Source organism: Leptosomus discolor, chromosome 18, assembly GCF_034619465.1.
Source record: "Leptosomus discolor isolate bLepDis1 chromosome 18, bLepDis1.hap2, whole genome shotgun sequence".
Classification (NCBI taxonomy): domain Eukaryota; kingdom Metazoa; phylum Chordata; class Aves; order Leptosomiformes; family Leptosomidae; genus Leptosomus; species Leptosomus discolor.
The window spans coordinates 11,805,781-11,824,065 of NC_141408.1; the positions used below are offsets into that span (position 1 = coordinate 11,805,781).

Here is an 18,285-nt window from a genome sequence, read left to right on the forward strand (position 1 = left end):
CCGGCTTTGTGCAGGGTAGGCTGTGTGGGTTATCATTCCTGATTTGTTCGCTATTGCTCTTCAATCCCTTCTCAACTCGTTTTCTTTTCCCTTTTGTGAACTGCCAGTGAACTTGGGGCTGACACTTTCCAACATCTGCTCTGGCTTCATCGTTTCTTTCGGCGGTGGAAACCCTCAGTTCAGAGATCACCACGGCGTACGTAACATCAGGATTCTAAACCGTGCGTTCCTCAGCGCTGCGCTTCCCCCTCGCCCAGCGCGGCAGCGGGAGGCAGATCCGCAGCCGTTCCCGGCGCTGCTGTCCTGAGGCAGGAGGGACGCTCAGCAGAACTAATCACCTCCCTCGCTCCCCGCCTCTCAGGACGGTTCCTCCGGGGGATTGAATGCAATTCCCCCGGTGACGCCCGGCCCCGCTCTCTGTCTCCCAGCACCCGCCCCCCGGGAACACCCCCGGCCGCAGCCCCCCCGGCTGCAGCCCTCCTCCCTCCGCCGCTGGGGGAGGCCGGGGGGGGCCTCGTTCGGAAACGCTCTCCCCGTGTCCGCCGCCTTTTTAACTCTGCCCAGGGGTCCGGGCTGGTGGCGGCGCCTCCGCCCACGCTTTGCTTCGGGGACCTGCAGCCTGCCAGCCCGGGGACGCCTCCGGGCTGGCGTCGGGGCCGCTCCGAGCAGCGGGTTTCAGCGCCGGGTCTCAGCCGCCCGCTCCGCCCCGGGACCGACGTGAGCTGCCGGTGTCGGCGGGGCCGAGGGGATCGGAAGATCTGAGGGGCCGGTGGGGCTGAGGAGCCGGAGAGTCTGAGGGGCCGGCGAGGCTGGCGGGGGTTGGAGGAGTTGAGGGGAATGGCGGGCATGAGGGGACTGGGGGGGGCTGAGGGCAATGGCGGGCATAAGCAGACGGAGAGGCTGAGGGGAATGGCGGGCATTAGGGGAACGGTGGGGATGAGAGGACAGAGAGGCTGAGAGCAATGGTGGGCATGAGGGGAGGGGGAAGCTGAGGGGAATGGCGGGAAGGAGGGGACGGGGGGGGGCAGAGGGCAATGGCGGGCATGAGGGGACTGGGGGAGCTGAGGGCAATGGCGGAGCTGAGGGCAGTGGCGGGGCTGAGGGCAATGGCGGAGCTGAGGGTAATGGCGGGGCTGAGGGGATGGGGGAGCTGAGGGCAATGGCGGGCATGAGGAGAATGGTGGTGTTGAGAGGACAGAGAGGCTGAGAGCAATGGTGGGCATGAGGGGAGGGGGAAGCTGAGGGGAATGTTGGGCATGAGGGCGCTCAAGGAGCTGAGGGGAATGTCGGGCATGAGGGGTCGGGGGGGGCTGAGGGAAATGGCGGGCATGCGGGGACGGGGGGGGCTGAGGGGGGTGCCGGACATGAGGGGGCTGCGGGTGTGCCGAGGCGATGCCGCGGCCAGGGGCAGTTCCCTGCAGGGGCCGGGGGACACTGGCGGGGACAGCGCGGCGGGTCCAGCCGGGGAAGCGGCGGCGGCGGCGGGCAGCGCGTCACAAGCCCGGCACGTGCCCCGCGGCGCCTGGGGGCGGGGCTTCGCTCGCGCGGTGGCCGTTGCCGCGCGAGCGCCCCCTACGTCAGTTTGTTGACTCGCCACCGGCGGCATCGCCATGGAGGAGGCGCCGCTGCCCTCCGCCGTCGGGGCCGGGAACTTCCCGGCCAAGCTGTGGTGGCTGGTGAACAGCCCGCGGTTCCGCTCCATCCGCTGGGACGCCAGCGGCGAGGCGGTGCTCATCGACCAGCAGCTCTTCGAGGCCGAGGTGCTGGGCGCCCGGCCGGCCAGCCATGGGGCGGCGAGCAGAGCTGCTGGCATCTTCCGGACGAGGAACTTCAGCAGCTTCATCCGGCAGCTCAATCTCTATGGCTTCCGCAAGGTGCCAGCGGCACCGGCAGACAGTGTGCCGAGGCTGGAGCCAGGAGCAGGGGCTGGTGACGATGGCGGCAGCTGCGCCCGGCCCCTCCACCACTTCTCCAGCCCCTACTTTCGCCGCGGCTTCCCCGAGCTCCTCGTCCGCCTGAAGCGCCTGACGCGCACCAACAGGGCGAGGATGGCAGCCGGCCTGGAGGTGCCCAGCCACCCGCCCGGCCGTGGCCATGGGGTGCCCGGCTTGCTGCCGCGTGCAAGCCCACCGCTGCTGCCGTCGACGCTCGGCCAGGACCCCAGACCCGGTGAGGCGGGGCGGGCCCTGCGGGGCCGTGGTGGGGTGGAGAAGCGCTGGGTTCAGCATGGGCTGTGAAACTGGGCTCTCCCCTGAGGGAGGAGGGCTGCCTCTCCTTGCCGGTGGCCACTCGGTTCACCCAGGGTAGGCAAACGGGTGTTCTTCGCGCAGGTAGATCTGCTGCCAGTGAGCACGGGTAGCGTGGTTCATGTGTGATTCCGTCTGCCTGTCCACTACAGGACGGTCCCCGTGGTGCGCTACACCAAGAACACCCTCACCCCATCTCCGTGGGGCTGGCACAGCTCTGCCAGATGAACGTTCCTCCTCCTTGCGCTGAAGGACAGTCTGATTTTTCTTGCCTTAGACAACCTCTTTTGCAGATTTTTTATATGTGTCTTAAACAAACCTGGTTTACAGTGCAAGTGTTATATATTAGCCCAAATACCAGCCTGCTCTGCAGTACAGCCTGCTCCAGGGAGGCAAAAGCCCTGTGAAGGTGGAGCGGTGACCCTCCCTCAGAGCTAGGAGGTTGAAACGGTGTCCTCCCTTCAGAACCTTTAGTTGGGGTGATCAATAAAGGGGGGCTTCAGCTGGAATGGGTCCTCCTATTGCCCTTCATCGCCTGTGAAAACCCTTCCTTAACACTCATTTTGCTTTATTTTGTACCTGCTGCAGGACTGGTGACCACAGCACAGCTGAGTCACCATTATGACGTCAGCGTCCATCCTGACTACTGTGTATGGACCTCGTCTCACAACCGAGGCACTTTACCATCAGTGAGTTTCCAGCAGACCCCAGTGCCTTGCAGAACACGGCAGGGTTCTCCTGCGTTGCCTCCACTGTGTGAGGCTTCCCCAGCTTTTCCAGCTAAAGGATCTGCCCTTCTGTGACCCCAACAGGCCTCTTCAACCAACGTCAACTACACCCTGCAGGCTGTTCCTTCCATCCTGCCGCTCCATTCGTGGTCCCGGTCCGTGGCCACGTCGTGTCCAAGTTACAGCAGCTACGCTTCTTCAGTGCCGTACTCTGCAGCCTACTGTCCAACAGGTACGAAAGAAATTTCTGCGCTTGCTTTTCAAGAAGATACTGAAAAGTGATACCTTGAAATGTTTTTCTACAATGCTCTTGTCATGTGTATATGTCAAGAGAGAATCAGATCGAAAGTCTAAAAGGAAGCGAGACCTTTAAAGAAAAAAGATTCTCAGTTTGGTGTTCTTGTCCTTCCTCCAGATGTTGAGCGTCCCCTGGTGACTTTCCAGGTAGCCTCTGTGTCGAGGTTAAAGGGCGAGGAGAAGAACCTTTGCCCACGACTAGTCAGTGTCAGGCTGACTTCCAGGGGTGGTTGTAATTGAGCCAAAGTAGGACGATGACACTAAAGCACTGAGAACTTGCTGAAAAGGTGTATGCTGGTCCTTGGTCTCACGTTTTCCTAGGTGAAGTTTTCAAAGTCAAAGATGAATCAAAAGTATTGCGTAGAAGATTTCATTCTGCTCGTACTGTTTTCATATCTTTTGTTTCTTGCTTAGCTTCTTCATGTTGTCTTTTTTTTTGTGCACTGGAGATGAGGAAGTACAAAAGTGGTGACCCCTTTCTTTTGTCTAAGACGTTTCTGCTACCATTTTCTGTCTCACTGAAGTGTTTTTATTCACACAGCACCAAGAGTAGCTTATTTGGAAAGTGATAGTTAATCTTAAAATTGGTATTTCATAAGTGAGGGGACTCAAGAATGTAGGCTCAATCTTATTCTTGATGCTTTTCGTTTCACTTTTGAATCCCCATTCAATTAAACCAAAGTAGGACTTTGTCCAAAGTTTTCTTTTTCTGTGTATTCAAACTCGTTTGTTGACTTCAGTGACAAAAAGATTTGCCTGGTTTTTCGTCGTGATTCTTGTTGAACGGGCAGTCAAATGAAAGATGCTCCTCTGGGTCTTTTATTCCCGCCTGTGATCTGGACATTGTGTTTTGCACTTACCTACTGCTTCACAAGCTCTTGTTCCCTTCAGGTCCTTCCTTTTCTTTTCTTAGAAAATAGATTCTTTGTAGTATGTGTTTGGTTTTTCTTAGAATCACTCCAGCAGTTTACAAGGAATGATTCCTCCTTCATGGCTCCTTTGTGTTGTTTCCCCAAGAGCCCTTCCAAGTTCTCTGTGGTGGTTTTCTTGGGTTTGTAAAGATGTCTTGGAGTTTCCAGGGAGTGAAACGCAGCTGTCCTTTAGGTTTTTGGCAGTGTCCAGAATTGTGATATGTTCACAGGCCATAGAAGGTCCTTCTGAAAGGTGTCCGGGCTGCATCATAAAGCAGGAGCCACACGCAGCTCCTGCTTCTTTAGAAGGATGTCCCCTGGCTCTTTCTGTGCTGGTCAGCTCCCGGGTTTGTTGCTCCAAACTGTTAAAAAGGGCAACAGGCACAGCTGCTGAAACCCCATGGGTTCTGGTAGCAGCTTTCTCCTGTGAAACCCCAGGGAGGTGTGAGGCCTCGTAAATGGGTTGTTCCGACCTGTTTGCCGTCTCCTGTTATACTGGTAACGTTTCCTTCTGATGAACGTGGGACTAAATGGGATTTTGTCAAGGGTTTCTCTGAGTGTGATTGCAGATTTTATAGGTTACCTGTCCTGCAGAGAATACCTTTGCTTTTAAATTATCTCTGCGTGCCACCCAAAAATAGGGCCTGCAGAATACTGCCTCCTCTACAAAGTTACTTTTTAGATTAAAATCCCTGAATTTCCGTGTGAGTGTGTGTATGAACAGGTCGGCTCTTCCTACGTGGAGCCACTTTCTGCTTTTCTGTGTTGGGATGAGAAAGTCAAGCAGCCAAGTCAAAAGGTGATATTAGCTACAAAAGACTGTGATTATGAAGTTTCTGTGTGTGTGTATCCATTGTACAGGTTATGTTTTTAATATATGTACACTTATATTAGAATAAATATTTTTAAAGGCGAGGAAATCAGTCTTAAGATGACTTGGGAGGTAATAACACGTTTCTGTGCATGTACCGAAACGTTTAATCCAAGGGAGCGCTAGAACTGTGCATACCAACCCCAAGTTCTGGGAGTCTGCTAACTGTGCTTGAATCCTTGCAGCTGCCCTGCCGTCTTCCTCGCCCCCAGCCTACACTGCTCCTCTGACCGGCTGTGCTGGTGCTGCAGCTTCCCTGGGCACCCACTGCAGCTTCTGCCGGGTGAGTGCAGCGCACTGCGGTGGGGCGAGAGCGGAGGAGACTGAATGGACTGGGGGTTCGTGGGATTGTGGAGTGAAGGGTGTCGGCTGGAAAACTGATCCTCTTGAGAAAGTGAGAGTAACGTGGTTTACAAATATCTGTTTCAAAGAATGGCTGAGCGTTAAACGGGTAGTTCTGTAATTCAAGTTAGCAGCGTAGTGGGATTTTTGTGGGGTTTTTTCCGTTTTTCCTTTTTTTTTTTTAAGCCAGCAGCCCACTGTTTGATTGTTGCTCTTAGCATTTTTATTGAACTGTGAGTATTTCCTCGTGGAACTGAAGCAAGAAGAAAAACTTTCCTGAGCTTCAAAGCAGTCCTAAGTCGTTTGCTTTTATGTCTCAGAAGAATGATGATCAGCCGTGTTATTGGAGAATGGAATTGAACCTGAACGACTTCTGAATGATTGCCCAAGCACTCAAGCCACACTGTTTTAGTTCTAGCAGTCCCCAAAAAGGGGTGCTTCTGCTTTACCTCCTGAGCACACTATGCTAATCTTCTACGTGGAATGCCCAGCTTCCCTGTCAGCATTTTTGCTACATTAGACCGTTTTTCCTCTGGAGCTCCAATGAGCAGCAAACTATTAGTGTTTTCAGTCCTGACTTCTTGCTCTTCTACCGCTTTTCCTGGCTTCCTTGCTGCCTCCCTCCCATCCTTGTCTCTCGTATCTTTTCTAGATAAACTAGAAGGATTTGAGTTGTATCTTTGTGGGGGCACTTTCTCCTCTTGGAAGTGCGTACGAGATCCTACAGCGCACCCAAGGAGATGATCTGTGTTGTAACAGCTTCGAGCTGAGGTCCACTGAGAAGAGGCATAAGTTGTTGCAGTGTGGGTGGGTGGGTTGGGCGGTCTGCTTTTGGCAGGGATGATCTCCTCCCTGGACTGTTGACTTGGTAACCCAGCTCTTACTTGAAGTCCTGGCTACTTCAGACAGGAAACAAGCAGTGCAACCAAAGTGAAACACCTGGTTAGGATCTTAAAAAATACAACTGAAAGCCTTACCGAGCCAACCCCCATCCTGTCCCTGCGATTGTTTGATACCCGTGTTTGCTGGATTTTGTTTCTCCCAGATCCCACCAGGGCAGTTCCCTTATACAGCGGACCTTCTGCCCTCTGACTGGCCATATGACCCAGAGGATGAAAACAAGAATTCAGCAGACGATTTTGAAGGGATTCCCGTGATTCGGCTTGATGAGCTGTGTCCATCATCCCAAGCTGAAACGGCGCCCAAGGAAGCCGCAGAGAGCCAGTCTGGCAGCGGAACGCCGCTGCTGCTTGAGACCGAGAGCTGGGACGACGTTTACTCCAGTGAGGACTCTCTTGGTCCGGAATCTTCGGACACATCAAGTGCCACCCACGACAGTGTGTCCGCTGAAAGTGCTGCTGGTGACGTGGCATAAGAAGCTGTGACCCCCCAGGAAGCCTGTGAAGAACTGAGAGAACAACCAGCTCAGTCCTCCGTCGTGGTTGCTCAGGAGGGACCGTGCAGTCCAGAGCAGGTGAGGGGTGCAGGGAGGTACAACTCGCACATAGCACTTTGAAAAGGCTTTTTTTTTTCCTTAGTAGAAGGAAACGTTGCAGGCTTTGAACAATCCCTTATCTTTGGGACATGGATTGGTAGGATATTTGCAGAGGAGATGAATGCTGTAGAGCAGGTGATGGTGAGAACATCTTTCTGTCTAGAGGTAAAGTCCCAAGTGCTTCACTTTGGGCCTTTGTTGCCGCAGTGGAACAGAAACGTAACTCGGTGGTTTGGCTTTTTTTTTTTCTTAAGCCTACGGATTTTTGCCGCATGGTCATGGAAATAGAGCAGTTCAGTAAATGGCTGCCTGCAAAATCCCTGGGGAGCAGCAGCAGAGGGCTCCACAAAGCAAGCGACAGGTTATGATTTAACGTCTCAACCACTGGATGGGGTGGGGTGGGACTCCCACCCAGAAGTGTGAGGCTCGCCCGCCTAGTTTTGCATCACCCAGCTCTGGCGAGTTGTTTGAGCTGGATGTGTCATCGCTCCACACGTGTTGGTAACAAGGAGCGCCCCTGGGTTTCTTGTAGCTTGTTTCTCAGAGCTGGTTTGGTAACTGAGGGCAAAGCTCAGCCGGTGAGGATGTTGTGCCCTCGCTTTGTACAGTGGTTTTCCGATTTCATCTTTTGCTTAATATGCCAGTTTGTGAGAGCTCGAGGTTCAATTTGGCAGCCGTAACTCCGAGTGAAAAGAACTTACACCATCTAGGCAGTGTTCAGCCCTTGTTAGGTGTCCTTTTGGAGTGGAGGAGAATCGTTATTTTGTCCCTAAAGTGATTACAAGAAAATAGGGGGTGGTCTTTGGGTTTATTCCTTTTTTTTCTTTGGTTGGTTTTCAGGAGAATACTAGTGTGAAATGTGAATCCAGTACTCCAGGGGCAGAGGAGAGACAATTCACTTCAGGAACTGCCCCTGCAAACGCATCCGTGGAAGAGACAGATTCACCTGTAAAACCTCGGTGCAGGAAAAGACGACACAGTTCGGACGAGGATTGTCCTGGTAAGGAGAGCTTTGACTTTTCTTTTTTTTTGAGAGACTGGAGACAGCTACTCTGAAACCAACTATTGCAGAAAGGGGAGGTCAGAATAGTTTAGTTCTTGTGTGCAGTGCAAGTACTTCACTGGGCCTTCAGTTAAAATACCGTACTTGCGCAGTCTCTTAGTGTACTCTGCCACACGCTTCCGCAGATGGGCTTATGCTAATTACTCTTAGGTAGAAAAGGGTATAAATTCTATCAGTAAATAAACCCTGAAGTTATTGAACTCTCAGTGGCATCTTATACACTGTTTTATTGCCGTACACGGGATCATGCGTTCTGCCAAAAGGACGCGGACGCCTTGTCTTGTAGCCGAGACTTTCTCAGGACTTGCTTATCTTGCAGCTGCAGCTCTTCTTGCTTCTGTCTGTTCTCTCACGGGCAGACTGGAATCCTCGCAAGGTCGAAGCTGTCCTGTTCAGGGGCCTCAGTCCAGCTGAGAACCCCCCCCATCTCCCACGGGGACAAGGACTAACATTTACTGCGTGTTCCCTTTTCTCGCCAGCCCCGCTGGAAGAGGCAGCCTGCAAGCAGGGGCGCTTTGTGGAGGAAGAAACAAGAGAGTGAGAAGCGGGTGACAACTACGTGAAAACGTGCAGCAGCTGCCGCCTGGCTTCCTTGTCAGCCTCCAGCCGCGGTGCTTCGCACACCACGAGGTCTTTGGATCGTTTCAACGCTTTCTGTTTAAAAAATAAAAACACCAAAAACTCTCTTAATTTTGGAATTTTTTATTAACTTGGTAGGATATTAGCTGCTCTCTTTTAATGGGGAGTTCTTCTGTTTTCCTCGTTTTCATTCGGTTCCGGCGGTCTCTGTAATGATATTTGTTATTTTAGTTGAATCAGGCCGTCAGAGTAACTTTTAAACTTTTAAAACGTGTTTGTCTTTGTGTTGATAGTAGATCTTGGGTCTGTAATAGCTCTGGGTTTGTGTGGGTGGAATGTACCGTTTGAAGGATGGGGGGGGGCACATTCTCTATGTGTAGGGTTGGGGAAATGTAGTAGGGTGGCACCACTGCAATAAATGAAGTTTTTAAACTGAAAAGAGCGTTGCAGCCTGATTTTCTCCTCTTTCTTTTCGGTTACAAAGGGTAGGAGTCGCGGTTGAAAAGAACCGCTTTGTGTTTTGGGAGTTCTTGCTGACGCTTTTACCCACCACAACAACATTAATCATAATAATAACAATATCAATTCGATATTCATGGAGTTGGTACCGATACCAAGAGCCATCCCCCATGGGCAGGTCTGAGGAGGGTGGAGCGGTTCTCCATTGGGGCCGCTGGCTGAGTTCTGCGGCCTCAACGCCCGGGACCCGTCGGGTGGCCCGTGGTGTCACAACGGCCCCTCGCCAGCCCGTCGCTCTCCTGAGCCCCCCCTTTCCAGCAGCGCCCTGGGAAGAGCGGCAGTGAGCGGCCGGGGAGGTCCCACAGATTGGGGTCGCTTGAATTTCCGAGCCACCCGCGGGTGGCCCCGCTCCATCGCCCACCCGTTGCCCGTCGCGGCCGCGCTCCAAGGCCATGGGCCTGCCCTGCGGCACACCTCGCCTCCCGGGGCTGGCCGAGGAGACCCCCCCGGTGGCATTCCGGGCACCTCTGCCGCCAGCCCGCCCCGCCGCCCCCCACCGAGACTGCTCCCACGGGCCGCTGAGCCCGCACCGGTGGGAGCCGAGGAGGGGACCTGTGAGGGCATTTGGTCTGCTGACGAGGCAGAGTACTTTACACGCTTGTGATCTCCCAGGTTTTCGGCTAATGGTTTGTCATCTTGGTCAGAGGGATTCGAGTAATGACCCTTTCCTGCACTCTGACATGCCAGCCTCTGGTTTTGTAAACCCCAAGAGTGCAAGCAAAGCTGGCATCATCTGCAGACCCTCTACTTAACTTGGACGCTGCTTCTTTTCCATACTGGGAACAACCAGTATGGTTCTGGGAAGAGTAGGCACCTTGCTTCAGATTCTCCCCTGCCTTGTACCTAGCAGTCGTTGCCAGACATGGAAGAGCGACCGTTGGGCTGGCAGAAGAACCGGGATTTGCTCCTGTTCTGCACAAGTTGGAATGACTGCAAGCAATGAGGAAGCCAGAAACTAGGTACTCCTGGCCCTTCCGTTCAGGCCATTAGTCCAAACTGCTTTTAGCTCTTGTGCGTTTCAGCGTCACAATGTGCTGGTCAAAATAAAATCAGTTGGATACCATTGTGACGAACCAAATGCAGGCAGCGCGTCACAAGCCTGGGACGTGCCCCGTGGCGCCTGGGGGCGGGGCTTCGCTGGCGTGGTAGCCTTTGCAGCGCGAGTGCCCCCTACGTCAGTTTGTTGACTCGCCACCGGCGGCATCGCCATGGAGGAGGCGCCGCTGCCCTCCGCCGTCGGGGCCGGGAACTTCCCGGCCAAGCTGTGGTGGCTGGTGAACAGCCCGCGGTTCCGCTCCATCCGCTGGGACGCCAGCGGCGAGGCGGTGCTCATCGACCAGCAGCTCTTCGAGGCCGAGGTGCTGGGCGCCCGGCCGGCCGGCCGTGGTGTGGCGAGCGGAGCTGCTGGCATCTTCCGGACGAGGAACTTCAGCAGCTTCATCCGGCAGCTCAATCTCTATGGCTTCCGCAAGGTGCCGCCGGCACCGGGGGACAGTGTGCCGAGGCTGGAGCCAGGAGCAGGGGCTGGTGACGACGGCGGCAGCTGCGCCCGGCCCCTCCACCACTTCTCCAGCCCCTACTTTCGCCGCGGCTTCCCCGAGCTCCTCGTCCGCCTGATGCGCCTGACGCGCACCAACAGGGCGAGGATGGCAGCCGGCCTGGAGGTGCCCAGCCACCCGCCCGGCCGTGGCCATGGGGTGCCCGGCTTGCTGCCGCGTGCAAGCCCACCGCTGCTGCCGTCGACGCTCGGCCAGGACCCCAGACCCGGTGAGCCGAGGCGGGCCCTGCGGGGCCGTGGTGGGGTGGAGAAGCGCTGGGTTCAACACGGGCTGTGAAACTGGGCGCTCCCCTGAGGGAGGAGGGCTGCCTCTCCTTGCCGGTGGCCGCTCGGTTCACCCAGGGTAGGTAAACGGGTGTTCTTCGCGCAGGTAGATCTGCTGCCAGTGAGCACGGGTAGCGTGGTTCACGTGTGATTCCGTCTGCCTGTCCACTACAGGACGGTCCCCGTGGTGCGCTACACCAAGAACACCCTCACCCCATCTCTGTGGGGCTGGCACAGCTCTGCCAGATGAACGTTTCTTCTCCTTGCTCTGAAGGACAGTCTGATTTTTCTCGCCTTAGACAACCTGTTTTACAGATTTTTTATATGTGTCTTAAACAAACCTGGTTTACAGTGCAAGTGTTATGTATTAGCCCCAAAACCAGCCTGCTCTGCAGTACAGCCTGCACCAAGGAGGCAAAAGCCCTGTGAAGGTGGAGCGGTGATCCTCCCTCAGAGCTAGGAGGTTGAAGCGGTGTCCTCCCTTCAGAACCTTTAGTTGGGGTGATCAATAAAGGGGGGCTTCAGTTGGAGTGGGTCCTCCTATTGCCCTTCATCGCCTGTGAAAACCCTTCCTTAACACTCATTTTGCTTTATTTTGTACCTGCTGCAGGACTGGTGACCACGGCACAGCTGAGTCACCATTATGACGTCAGCGTCCATCCTGACTACTGTGTATGGACCTCGTCCCACAACCGAGGCACTTTACCATCAGTGAGTTTCCATCAGACCCCAGTGCCTTGCAGAACACAGCAGGGTTCTCCTGCGTTGCCTCCAGTGTGTGAGGCTTCCCCAGCTTTTCCAGCTAAAGGATCTGCCCTTCTGTGACCCCAACAGGCCTCTTCAACCAGCGTCAACTACACACAGCAGGCTGTTCCTTCCATCCTGCTGCTCCATCAGTGGTCTCGTTCAGTGGCCACGTCGTGTCCAAGTTGCAGCAGCTACGCTTCTTCAGTGCTGTACTCTGCAGCCTACTGTCCAACAGGTACGAAAGTAATTTCTGCGCTTGCTTTTCAAGAAGATACTGAAAAGTGATACCTTTAAATGTTTTTCTACAATGCTCTTGTCATGTGTATATGCTTAAACCCCATGGGTTCTGGTAGCAGCTTTCTGCTGTGAAACCCCAGGGAGGTGTGAGGCCTCGTAAATGGGTTGTTCCGACCTGTTTGCCGTCTCCTGTTATACTGGTAACGTTTCCTTCTGATGAACATGGGACTAAATGGGATTTTGTCAAGGGTTTCTCTGAGTGTGATTGCAGATTTTAAAGGTTACCTGTCCTGCAGAGAATACCTTTGCTTTTAAATTATCTCTGCGTGCCACCCAAAAATAGGGCCTGCAGAATACTGCCTCCTCTACAAAGTTACTTTTTAGATTAAAATCCCTGAATTTCCGTGTGAGTGTGTGTATGAACAGGTCGGCTCTTCCTACGTGGAGCCTCTTTCTGGTTTTCTGTGTTGGGATGAGAAAGTCAAGCAGCCAAGTCAAAAAGGGGATATTAGCTACAAAAGACTGTGATTATGAAGTTTCTGTGTGTGTGTATCCATTGTACAGGTTATGTTTTTAATATATGTACACTTATGTTAGAATAAACATTTTTAAAGGCGAGGAAATCAGTCTTAAGATGACTTGGGAGGTAATAACACGTTTCTGTGCATGTACCGAACCGTTTAATCCAAGGGAGCGCTAGAACTGTGCATACCAACCCCAAGTTCTGGGAGTCTGCTAACTGTGCTTGAATCCTTGCAGCTGCCCTGCCGTCTTCCTCGCCCCCAGCCTACACTGCTCCTCTGACCGGCTGTGCTGGTGCTGCACCTTCCCTGGGCACCCACTGCAGCTTCTGCCAGGTGAGTGCAGCGCACTGTGGTGGGGCGAGAGCGGAGGAGACTGAATGGACTGGGGGTTCGGGGGCTTGTGGAGTGAAGGGTGTCGGCTGGAAAACTGATCCTCTTGAGAAAGTGAGAGTAACGTGGTTTACAATTATCTGTTTCAAAGAGCGGCTGAGCGTTAAACGAGTAGTTCTGTAATTCAAGTTAGCAGCGTAGTGGGATTTTTGTGGGCTTTTTTTTTTCCGTTTTTCCTTTTTTTTTTTTTAAGCCAGCAGCCCTGCTGTTTGATTGTTGCTCTTAGCATTTTTATTGAACTGTGAGTATTTCCTCGTGGAACTGAAGCAAGAAGAAAAACTTTCCTGAGCTTCAAAGCAGTCCTAAGTCATTTGCTTTTATGTCTCAGAAGAATGATGATCAGCCGTGTTATTGGAGAATGGAATTGAACCTGAACGACTTCTGAATGATTGCCCAAGCACTCAAGCCACCCTGTTTTAGTCCTAGAAGTCCTCAAAAAGGGGTGGTTGTGCTTTACCTCCTGAGCACACTATGCTAATCTTCTACGTGGAATGCTCAGCTTCCCTGTCAGCACTTTTGCTACATTAGACCGTTTTTCCTCTGGAGCTCCAATGAGCAGCAAACTATTAGTGTTTTGAGTCCTGACTTCTTGCTCTTCTACCGCTTCCTTGCAGCCTCCCTCCCATCCTTGTCTCTCGTATCTTTTCTAGATAAACTAGAAGGATTTGAGTTGTATCTTTGTGGGGGCACTTTCTCCTCTTGGAAGTGCGTACGAGATCCTACAGCGCACCCAAGAAGATGATCTGTGTTGTAACCGGTTCGAGCTGAGGTCCTCTGAGAAGAGGCAGAAGTTGTTGCAGTGTGGGTGGGTGGGTTGGTCGGTCTGCTTTTGGCAGGGATGATCTCCTCCCTGGACTGGTGACTTGGTAACCCAGCTCTTACTTGAAGTCCTGGCTACTTCAGACAGGAAACAAGCAGTGCAACCAAAGTGAAACACTGGTTAGGATCTTAAAAAATACAACTGAAAGCCTTACCGAGCCAACCCCCATCCTGTCCCTGCGATTGTTTGATACCCGTGTTTGCTGGATTTTGTTTCTCCCAGATCCCACCAGGGCAGTTCCCTTATGCAGCGGACCTTCTGCCCTCTGACTGGCCATATGACCCAGAGGATGAAAACAAGAATTCAGCAGACGATTTTGAAGGGATTCCCGTGATTCGGCTTGATGAGCTGTGTCCATCATCCCAAGCTGAAACGGCGCCCAAGGAAGCTGCAGAGAGCCAATCTGGCAGGGGAACCCCGCTGCTGCTTGAGACCGAGAGCTGGGACGACGTTTACTCCAGTGAGGACTCTCTCGGTCAAGAATTTTCGGACACATCAAGTGCCACCCACGACAGTGTGTCCACTGAAAGTGCTGCTGGTGACGTGGCACAAGAAGCTGTGACCCCCCAGGAAGCCTGTGAAGAACTGAGAGAACAACCAGCTCAGTCCTCCGTCGTGGTTGCTCAGGAGGGACCGTGCAGTCCAGAGCAGGTGAGGGGTGCAGGGAGGTACAACTCGCACATAGCACTTTGAAAAGGCTTTTTTTTTCCTTAGTAGAAGGACACGTTGCAGGCTTTGAACAATCCCTTATCTTTGGGACATGGATTGGTAGGATATTTGCAGAGGAGATGAATGCTGTAGAGCAGGTGATGGTGAGAACATCTTTCTGTCTAGAGGTAAAGTCCCAAGTGCTTCACTTTGGGCCTTTGTTGCCGCAGTGGAACAGAAACGTAACTTGGTGGTTTGGCTTTTTTTTTTTCTTAAGCCTATGGATTTTTGCCAGATGGTCATGGAAATAGAGCAGTTCAGTAAATGGCTGCCTGCAAAATCCCTGGGGAGCAGCAGCAGAGGGCTCCACAAAGCAAGCGACAGGTTATGATTTAACGTCTCAACCACTGGATGGGGTGGGGTGGGACTCCCACCCAGAAGTGTGAGGCTCGCCCGTGTAGTTTTGCATCACCCAGCTCTGGCGAGTTGTTTGAGCTGGATGTGTCATCGCTCCACACGTGTTGGTAACAAGGAGCGCCCCTGGGTTTCTTGTAGCTTGTTTCTCAGAGCTGGTTTGGTAACTGAGGGCAAAGCTCAGCCGGTGAGGATGTTGTGCCCTCGCTTTGTACAGTGGTTTTCCGATTTCATCTTTTGCTTAATATGCCAGTTTGTGAGAGCTCGAGGTTCAATTTGGCAGCCGTAACTCCGAGTGAAAAGAACTTACACCATCTAGGCAGTGTTCAGCCCTTGTTAGGTGTCCTTTTGGAGTGGAGGAGAATCGTTATTTTGTCCCTAAAGTGATTACAAGAAAATAGGGGGTGGTCTTTGGGTTTATTCCTTTTTTTTCTTTGGTTGGTTTTCAGGAGAATACTAGTGTGAAATGTGAATCCAGTACTCCAGGGGCAGAGGAGAGACAATTCACTTCAGGAACTGCCCCTGCAAACGCATCCGTGGAAGAGACAGATTCACCTGTAAAACCTCGGTGCAGGAAAAGACGACACAGTTCGGACGAGGATTGTCCTGGTAAGGAGAGCTTTGACTTTTCTTTTTTTTTGAGAGACTGGAGACAGCTACTCTGAAACCAACTATTGCAGAAAGGGGAGGTCAGAATAGTTTAGTTCTTGTGTGCAGTGCAAGTACTTCACTGGGCCTTCAGTTAAAATACCGTACTTGCGCAGTCTCTTAGTGTACTCTGCCACACGCTTCCGCAGATGGGCTTATGCTAATTACTCTTAGGTGGAAAAGGGTATAAATTCTATCAGTAAATAAACCCTGAAGTTATTGAACTCTCAGCGGCATCTTATACACTGTTTTATTGCCGTACACGGGATCATGCGTTCTGCCAAAAGGACGCGGACGCCTTGTCTTGTAGCCGAGACTTTCTCAGGACTTGCTTATCTTGCAGCTGCAGCTCTTCTTGCTTCTGTCTGTTCTCTCACGGGCAGACTGGAACCCTCGCAAGGTCGAAGCTGTCCTGTTCAGGGGCCTCAGTCCAGCTGAGAACCCCCCCCATCTCCCACGGGGACAAGGACTAACATTTACTGCGTGTTCCCTTTTCTCGCCAGCCCCGCTGGAAGAGGCAGCCTGCAAGCAGGGGCGCTTTGTGGAGGAAGAAACAAGAGAGTGAGAAGCGGGTGACAACTACGTGAAAACGTGCAGCAGCTGCCGCCTGGCTTCCTTGTCAGCCTCCAGCCGCGGTGCTTCGCACACCACGAGGTCTTTGGATCGTTTCAACGCTTTCTGTTTAAAAAATAAAAACACCAAAAACTCTCTTAATTTTGGAATTTTTTATTAACTTGGTAGGATATTAGCTGCTCTCTTTTAATGGGGAGTTCTTCTGTTTTCCTCGTTTTCATTCGGTTCCGGCGGTCTCTGTAATGATATTTGTTATTTTAGTTGAATCAGGCCGTCAGAGTAACTTTTAAACTTTTAAAACGTGTTTGTCTTTGTGTTGATAGTAGATCTTGGGTCTGTAATAGCTCTGGGTTTGTGTGGGTGGAATGTACCGTTTGAAGGATGGGGGGGGGCACATTCTCTATGTGTAGGGTTGGGGAAATGTAGTAGGGTGGCACCACTGCAATAAATGGAGTTTTTAAACTGAAAAGAGCGTTGCAGCCTGATTTTCTCCTCTTTCTTTTCGGTTACAAAGGGTAGGAGTCGCGGTTGAAAAGAACCGCTTTGTGTTTTGGGAGTTCTTGCTGACGCTTTTACCCACCACAACAACATTAATAATAATAATAACAATATCAATTCGATATTCATGGAGTTGGTACCGATACCAAGATCCATCCCCCATGGGCAGGTCTGAGGAGGGTGGAGCGGTTCTCCATTGGGGCCGCTGGCTGAGTTCTGCGGCCTCAACGCCCGGGACCCGTCGGGTGGCCCGTGGTGTCACAACGGCCCCTCGCCAGCCCGTCGCTCTCCTGAGCCCCCCCTTTCCAGCAGCGCCCTGGGAGGAGCGGCAGTGAGCGGCCGGGGAGGTCCCACAGATTGGGGTCGCTTGAATTTCCGAGCCACCCGCGGGTGGCCCCGCTCCATCGCCCACCCGTTGCCCGTCGCGGCCGCGCTCCAAGGCCATGGGCCTGCCCTGCGGCACACCTCGCCTCCCGGGGCTGGCCGAGGAGACCCCCCCGGTGGCATTCCGGGCACCTCTGCCGCCAGCCCGCCCCGCCGCCCCCCACCGAGACTGCTCCCACGGGCCGCTGAGCCCGCACCGGTGGGAGCCGAGGAGGGGACCTGTGAGGGCATTTGGTCTGCTGACGAGGCAGAGTACTTTACACGCTTGTGATCTCCCAGGTTTTCGGCTAATGGTTTGTCATCTTGGTCAGAGGGATTCGAGTAATGACCCTTTCCTGCACTCTGACATGCCAGCCTCTGGTTTTGTAAACCCCAAGAGTGCAAGCAAAGCTGGCATCATCTGCAGACCCTCTACTTAACTTGGACGCTGCTTCTTTTCCATACTGGGAACAACCAGTATGGTTCTGGGAAGAGTAGGCACCTTGCTTCAGATTCTCCCCTGCCTTGTACCTAGCAGTCGTTGCCAGACATGGAAGAGCGACCGTTGGGCTGGCAGAAGAACCGGGATTTGCTCCTGTTCTGCACAAGTTGGAATGACTGCAAGCAATGAGGAAGCCAGAAACTAGGTACTCCTGGCCCTTCCGTTCAGGCCATTAGTCCAAACTGCTTTTAGCTCTTGTGCGTTTCAGCGTCACAATGTGCTGGTCAAAATAAAATCAGTTGGATACCATTGTGACGAACCAAATGCAGGCAGCGCGTCACAAGCCTGGGACGTGCCCCGTGGCGCCTGGGGGCGGGGCTTCGCTGGCGTGGTGGCCTTTGCAGCGCGAGTGCCCCCTACGTCAGTTTGTTGACTCGCCACCGGCGGCATCGCCATGGAGGAGGCGCCGCTGCCCTCCGCCGTCGGGGCCGGGAACTTCCCGGCCAAGCTGTGGTGGCTGGTGAACAGCCCGCGGTTCCGCTCCATCCGCTGGGACGCCAGCGGCGAGGCGGTGCTCATCGACCAGCAGCTCTTCGAGGCCGAGGTGCTGGGCGCCCGGCCGGCCGGCCGTGGTGTGGCGAGCGGAGCTGCTGGCATCTTCCGGACGAGGAACTTCAGCAGCTTCATCCGGCAGCTCAATCTCTATGGCTTCCGCAAGGTGCCGCCGGCACCGGGGGACAGTGTGCCGAGGCTGGAGCCAGGAGCAGGGGCTGGTGACGACGGCGGCAGCTGCGCCCGGCCCCTCCACCACTTCTCCAGCCCCTACTTTCGCCGCGGCTTCCCCGAGCTCCTCGTCCGCCTGATGCGCCTGACGCGCACCAACAGGGCGAGGATGGCAGCCGGCCTGGAGGTGCCCAGCCACCCGCCCGGCCGTGGCCATGGGGTGCCCGGCTTGCCGCCACGTGCAAGCCCACCGCTGCTGCCGTCGACGCTCGGCCAGGACCCCAGACCCGGTGAGCCGAGGCGGGCCCTGCGGGGCCGTGGTGGGGTGGAGAAGCGCTGGATTCAGCACGGGCTGTGAAACTGGGCGCTCCCCTGAGGGAGGAGG

The 18,285-nt window shown here is 53.9% G+C and overlaps 2 protein-coding genes across 2 annotated transcripts; both read left to right on the plus strand.

The window, feature by feature from the left end:
* Window positions 1-1,610: 1,610 nt before the first annotated feature.
* LOC147414177 (heat shock factor protein 5-like) lies at window positions 1,611-6,770 on the plus strand. The gene is made up of 6 exons (XM_086475429.1): window positions 1,611-1,760; window positions 1,875-2,169; window positions 2,850-2,935; window positions 3,059-3,206; window positions 3,390-3,472; window positions 6,441-6,770. The coding sequence occupies exons 1-6, from the start codon at window positions 1,611-1,613 to the stop codon at window positions 6,768-6,770; spliced, it is 1,092 nt and encodes a 363-aa protein (XP_086331555.1).
* Window positions 6,771-10,259: 3,489 nt separating this feature from the next.
* LOC147414178 (heat shock factor protein 5-like) lies at window positions 10,260-15,611 on the plus strand. The gene is made up of 7 exons (XM_086475430.1): window positions 10,260-10,818; window positions 11,484-11,584; window positions 11,708-11,855; window positions 12,705-12,714; window positions 13,478-13,580; window positions 13,814-14,051; window positions 15,589-15,611. Exons 1-7 carry the CDS (start codon window positions 10,260-10,262, stop codon window positions 15,609-15,611), a joined length of 1,182 nt encoding a protein of 393 aa, XP_086331556.1.
* Window positions 15,612-18,285: the final 2,674 nt, after the last annotated feature.

What these genes read in the sequence shown, in the direction of transcription:
- LOC147414177 (XM_086475429.1), top strand. Translation starts at nt 1,611, where the DNA reads ATGGAGGAGGCGCCGCTGCCCTCCGCCGTCGGGGCCGGGAACTTCCCG. An exon ending in AGCAGCTCTTCGAGGCCGAG is followed by an intron (nt 1,761 to 1,874) that starts GTGCTGGGCGCC and finishes GGCTTCCGCAAG; the next exon opens with GTGCCAGCGGCACCGGCAGA. An exon ending in CGGCCAGGACCCCAGACCCG is followed by an intron (nt 2,170 to 2,849) that starts GTGAGGCGGGGC and finishes TGGTGACCACAG; the next exon opens with CACAGCTGAGTCACCATTAT.
- LOC147414178 (XM_086475430.1), top strand. Translation starts at nt 10,260, where the DNA reads ATGGAGGAGGCGCCGCTGCCCTCCGCCGTCGGGGCCGGGAACTTCCCG. An exon ending in CGGCCAGGACCCCAGACCCG is followed by an intron (nt 10,819 to 11,483) that starts GTGAGCCGAGGC and finishes TACCTGCTGCAG; the next exon opens with GACTGGTGACCACGGCACAG. An exon ending in ACCGAGGCACTTTACCATCA is followed by an intron (nt 11,585 to 11,707) that starts GTGAGTTTCCAT and finishes TGACCCCAACAG; the next exon opens with GCCTCTTCAACCAGCGTCAA.